Below are 6,118 nucleotides of genomic sequence, written 5' to 3'. Positions count from 1 at the left end.
GTATAGTTGCTGCCACCATGTGCCACTTTATAGCCTCTCCCCCAACATATAAGCATTTCCATAAAGAGTCTCATTTTTAGTAGTGGTGACAAAAGGATTATTTGTTTTATTCTTCCTTGTTAACATTAAAATCTGAAGGGAAGAAAGGGAATAAGTGGATGATACTGCAGGGAAAAAGTAGGTGCTGTATAATATGTTTCCAACAACTGCTACCCCTCATCCCCAGTGGCTCAGATCCTGTCTATGGAATCAGGGATCCAGTCCAAGCTATTTATAGAAGAACATCAAAACAGAATAAAAAGCAAAATAGACACAGTTCAAAGTTTTCTTTAATAGGAAATCAACATGTGCTAGACATAGAAATAGTATGTTCACCAGAGCATGGCAAGGTCACATAAAATGCATATAGCTAGAGTCCCAAGCAGGGGTGTGTTACTATTAGATTTTTTAAAGTTTAATTTTGTTTAGCAGAAGAATATACTCTAGGAGCATTTACAGTTCATTTTCATTTTCAGTCATCAAATAGCATACATCACATCCAAAATGCAGCCTCTTGTGTGTAGAGAAATTGCCTTCCCACAGCAGTCACAATGTAAAAAGAACTTTTGGATTAAAGGGTCAGACTCTTTCTGTATAACAAAGAAAGTGGAATGCAAGTGACAGATGGACTTATTGTGCAGAAAAAAAGTCTGAATGTATGCTAAGAATTCTCAGCCCTCCCAGCTCTTCAGGTGCTGGAACCTAACTCAGATGCTGGCTCACCAGCACAGGAGGGCCCCTGATAAGGAAAACTGTTTAAAGAGTACCTGGTGTGCAAAATGTCACCACTTCTTAAACTGTTTTGTAAATTCATTTCATTGGTCAACTTTTAACGTGCATGTGACCTTTAACAATTCTGAAAAATACTCAGCCTTGGCCAATAACACGTACTTCTAGTTCACATATGACATCATGAATGTTCTCTGCCTAAAGCACAGAGTCCATTCAGGGCTATACAAAGTAGTGGGAAGACTTTAGAGTCCTTCAGAATGACAGCTTTCACAGATGACTTCAGTCTCTCCAGGCTAATGTCAGCTGAGGCAAACAAGCGCTGCACGATCCCAAACCTTTCTGTATCTTTCAGGGGAGCCAGGGTTGGGTCTTCAAGATCAGATACTCCATCATCAGACAGAACACGAAGCTGAAATGACATATTTAAACAAATTCACTTTAAAAATGTTCTTTAAAAATCCACATTGGATAGTAATGCACTTGTAGGTAATTCTGGGGGAAAAAAACTATGTCTTTTTTTTTTTTTTTTTGAGACAGAGTCTTCCTCTGTCATCCAGGCTGGAGTGCAGTGGCACAATCTCGGCTCACTGCAACCTCTACCTCCCGGGTTTAAGCGATTCTTTTGCCTCAGCCTCCCAAGTAGCTGGAACTACAGGCGCACTACCACGCCCAGCTAATTTTTGTATTTTTAGTAGAGACGGGTTTCACCATGTTGGCCAGGCTGGTCTCAATCTCCTGACCTCAGGTGATCCGCCCGCCTTGGCCTCCCAAAGTGCTGGGATTACAGACATGAGCCACCACGCCTGGCCAACTATGTCGTTTTTTAAATTACCCAAATACAGCAGGAAAACCCTTGAGGTGTAACATGATATATTTGATTCAGGCCTGATTCTATCCCGTTTGCCTGGTGTCCTCTGTCTGAATCCCTACTCTCCGAACTTTCTACTAGTTCCATTAACTCCAGTACATTAGAAACGTCAGAATGTACTTTGCTCATATATGCAGTATGCCAAGTTTCTGATTCACTGAAGATATCAGAACTTCTTATATATTTGCATGAACTCCTCAAAGGTAGGTACCATAGTTTATAATTATCCTTCCTGCCTCAAGAACCTTTTCCCTTGCTATTCCTTCTTCCAAACTTCCCTATTGATCTCCCTTTCTCGTCACTCAGTTGTCAGCTGAAATGCCACATCGAGGGCCTTTCCCAATCCCTTTCCATCGATCTACCCCCAACCCCAGAACTCTGTCTTATGTTACTCCATTATGTTGTATCCATAAACTTAGTCACCTTCCCTTATTTAACCCTAAGCTGCTCGTGAGAGCAGGGACCTCGTCTGCCGTGCCTATGACGCAGACACTCAATGTGTTCTTCACCGAGGTCACTTTGGATGCTGCTCTAGTTCCACCTGCTCAGCACATACTTGAAATATTTGATTTGCTTTTAGGGTCTTGATCCGTGCCTGTAATACTTTTAAGAAAATCTTCAGCAATTAAAAATTTGCCAGTAGATTTCATTTTGAAACAGGCATTCAAGATCTGATTATAATATAAGTAGTAAAATTTCAAATTAAAAATGAAATAAGCCTAGAAAATATGCCTGAATTTTAAGAAATCTGAAGGGAATCCAAAAGAAAACATTCCAGAAATGTCCTGAGCAGTGGTGACTATCCTGAAAGTCGTGCAGCTTGTCCAGGTGACTGAAGGGTAGCACTCACTGGAATGTAAAAGTACTTGTGTGTTTATTATCAAAATCAGCCTCACGAACCTTGTAGATTTGCCAAATACAACTCACACAATGTAACCACAGGCTTAACGTTACCATTAGGCTCAGACTGCAAACTACTGATTGTGCTTTAGAGAGTAGATTAGACCTGCTCTGTAAGCACAGCATCACACCCCAGTGATTTGAGGAGGAGCCCCACTGGTGCAGGCTGGAGACTGTCAACAGCATTGCGGGCTCCCTGTCCTTACACCTGGCGGATGACAGCTGCGCAGCATCCAGCTTTCTTCTCTAAATATCTACCACCCCCTTTGCCCACAGGCATTTGTAGGTATAAGGGGGTAACAGTGACCCAGAGGGTGGTGGAGTGAAGTTAACATTCGCTATTGATTCTAACTCACCCTTTCACCAGTTCTTGGAAATGTGTTAATGTATCTGGCACTGTACTCCCAAAAGCCCTTCAGAAAGCCTCTCAAAGTTACCCTGGCTACTAGACAAGAAAAGACAGGGCTGCAGATAGATTTTGTGCCCTGTTTTAAGTAAATCCCTTAAAGAAATATGACACTCAAATTCCTTGAAGAGGCAGACACCTTGATGTCTTAAATAGAGCTATTGCAAATCTGAGGGGAGGTATGTGAAGACACCCAGGAAGGTCTTTGACTATGTTGAGCAGCTGCCAAAAGGCAGAATGTGCAGAAGCAGAATACCTTCCATTCCGAACTCCAAATGTGTTCTGGCTGCTGCTCTTGAAACACCAACAGAGCAGAACTTGGGGGGTAACACAAATGTCCTAGAGCTGATCTGCAGGGAGGAGGACAGCTAGGTGTGAGTTTGTCAGAGAAGGGGTTAGATAACATGGGCTTGGCAGGATTTTCTTTTTTACCTGCTTCAGTTGCAGTTGATGAGTCTGTAAATACTTAGGAAGGACTAACTTAGTAAATGCTGAGCACTCAGTTGCTGCAAGAGGAGCTGAGATCTGAAAGCAGAGCTGTTGTTTTGCTCGTCACTGCGTACAATTAGAATAATGACATGTATTGTTTCCATAACCAGACTGTGCCACCAGCCTTTACCCTCAGCTGGCCCAGGACACACATGCTGGCACATTTTCAAGTAGTTCCATTTTTGCAGTCAGTGTACAAGAATGCAGGTTCCTCTGGGCCTGTGGAAGCTTTCAGTTGTGAGTGATACCTGATCTGCTCCTTGGAATGATGCCATGCTGCATAGTCTTCTGATGTCTTTGTTATGCACAAAGGCACCAACCACATTACTCGGTGTTCCCAGAGTAGATGTGTACCAAATGTCAGGGTCCTATCTAGGCAGTCTGCCCCAATACCTGCTTCCCAGATCTGATAGCAGAGCTCTGAGAGATGATCCTTTGGGCCAACGTAGCAGGTTGGCCTTGGACTTTAGTAATTAGGCCTTAAAATAGTCAGACCATGTGTGCTCAGGTCCTCTGCCCCAGGCTGAGCAACATCTGCAAAAGCTACACAAGACTAGCCACCCCATCAGGGTGGCTTCAGGGCAACCTATTGGTGGTTCTTTCTACTAATGGCTCAATCTATAATTGAAAAAGGAAAAGCTTAACCTTAACTCTCTAGGGCTAAGCTCATCATTACCTAACTCATGCTCTTATAATGACATTTCCAGAGGGCACCAAGCTAACGATACTCCTAAAAGTGGATGAAAGAAGCTATGTCTCGCTGGGACAGATCAGTCCTGGATACCTCCCTGGCGAATCTGCTGCACAGCTCAATCAAACCAGTCTCAGCACAAAACTGCCATTGCAAATAATATGGTGTCAGGCCCCTTTATTGTAATGTAACACCAAACCTTGGCCAAAATTCTCTCCAAACAATGGGAAAAGTATAAGATTTGGAGTCTAAAGACAAGGATGGAGTCCTGGACCTGCTAACAAGTTATTTGGACAAATCATTTCCCTCTGGGTCTCAGTCTTCCCAGGGTTTGGGATGTGTATAAAAGTGGGGTTAATAGCAATAGTTATTTAATCTATCTTGAAGAGCTGTTGTGGATGAGAAGTGCTAGAGGTGTTTTATCGGCTGTTGGATGTCTACCCCCTCATCATTTCCCCATTCCCATCCATTCTAAGGTCCCATCTGGGAGGTTACTTACCAAGTGGCACAGTGTGGGAATGATCTGGAGTTTGCAGCAAGTGCCCAGCAGAGCTGCTGCATTATCGGGCATTTCTGCAGGAGACAAAAATCACAGTCACAGTCCAAAAAAACAAGTCCATGGGAACAGAGCCAGCCCCTGGATGGCACCTAACTTATTATTTTAGTACTTTCCCACCAGCCAGGCAGGGGAGGTACTCAGCAGTTGTTGAGTAAGTGAATGAACGGTGCTAAATGGGCAGCAAAGACCTTGTAGAAAACAGATGTAGGAACCCAGCTGCCAGCTCTGCATTCCACAGAGGATACTCCTTGACATTCGATTTACCAAATGGAAAGAACTGCCCAGACAGGGGGAAAGAAAGGAATCAGCATGGAAAAGTAGACCCTGCCATCTGGTGACAGAAGAGTGACATTTGAGCCCCTCTGTGCTTTCAGGCTGCAGCCTCAGGTACACCTCTATGAGCTTCAGTTTCCTCATTTACATAGTTGTTTTGTTTTTGCATATGTCAGAGTACTGTGTAAACTATAAAGGGCTCTATCCCTGTCACCAATCATTTTGGGGAGGAAAATGCAGTCTGGCAACAGTAGAAAGGTTGGAGCAGAGCTGTGCCAGGCTAGGGGCTGCACCAGAAGGGCCCTTGCCAAGCCCCAGGGAACGGAATACCAGGTCAGTGTTACTCAAAGTGGATATTAAACACCTCCCAGAGTTCCTAAAAGGACCACAATCCCTTGGGGGTACAAGCTTTGAGCTGAAAAGGCAAAAAAGAATGAGTCACCTGCTGAATCAGGAAGCTGAGGGACTGGTTAGGAACTCAGTTGTTCCCACCATGTATTAGCAGCCTAAAAAAGGCAATGTGTTGTTGAGGTGTGACCCAGAGGGTACAACGGACCATGGCTCATTCTCAAGAGAGAGTGTAGGCTACTAAGGGTGTGGGGCAGCACCTAGGGGGATGCTCCTGCCAGAGAACCTAATGTGGTATTCAAAATGCGTGTGCATTTGTCTGAAGAGAAAATCCAGTTTCTCAAGTAGTCTCTTACCCCAAAGCAGGAAGATGAAGACGGAAAGCTATGTGGCCTAGCGTATCCAGCTGAGCCTCTGTCCCCAGCCATCTCATCTGCCATTTGCTGCCCTGCCTTCACTTTCTAGGATGGCTCCGGGGACCCAGGTAGCCATCATCCTCATCCCTTATTCTTGGAAATACCTGAGTCCCATATTACTCATTTAGCCGTTATCTTGAGCATGGTACACTAGGTGCTAGGTGCACAGGAATGAAAGAACAGCATCTAAGTTACCAAGCTTACCCACCAATTTTACTACTTGACTCTGATTTCCTGGAGGGCCAAGATTTGATATTTACCTAGCAGTGCCTAAAACATAGTCTAAGCTTGTTAAATGTTTCTTGAACTGAAATTATTTTGATTGCTCTTCCATATACCAATTCTGTTTTACAAATAGGGTCCAAGGAGTTCAGACCTTTTGACTTGCTTTAGGTTA

General features: G+C 43.9%; 1 protein-coding gene across 2 annotated transcripts in view; it reads right to left on the bottom strand.

Moving 5' to 3' along the window:
- Positions 1-312: 312 nt before the first annotated feature.
- The window catches only part of GSDME (gasdermin E), a 59,851-nt gene continuing 54,045 nt past the window's right edge, over positions 313-6,118 (bottom strand). For both annotated transcript variants that reach the window (XM_025380232.1, XM_025380231.1), the window contains exons 9-10: positions 4,625-4,698; positions 313-1,180 (exon numbers count right to left, since the gene is read on the bottom strand). In XM_025380232.1, coding sequence (XP_025236017.1) covers positions 950-1,180; positions 4,625-4,698 — 305 coding nt within the window. In that variant the 3' untranslated portion in view covers positions 313-949. The remainder of the gene's footprint in view (positions 1,181-4,624; positions 4,699-6,118) is intronic.

The sequence above is a fragment of the Theropithecus gelada genome, chromosome 3 (genome assembly GCF_003255815.1).
Source record: "Theropithecus gelada isolate Dixy chromosome 3, Tgel_1.0, whole genome shotgun sequence".
Classification (NCBI taxonomy): Eukaryota; Metazoa; Chordata; class Mammalia; order Primates; family Cercopithecidae; genus Theropithecus; species Theropithecus gelada.
The sequence above is the reverse complement of the archived record's forward strand: the minus strand, read 5'-3'. Positions and strand labels throughout refer to the sequence as shown.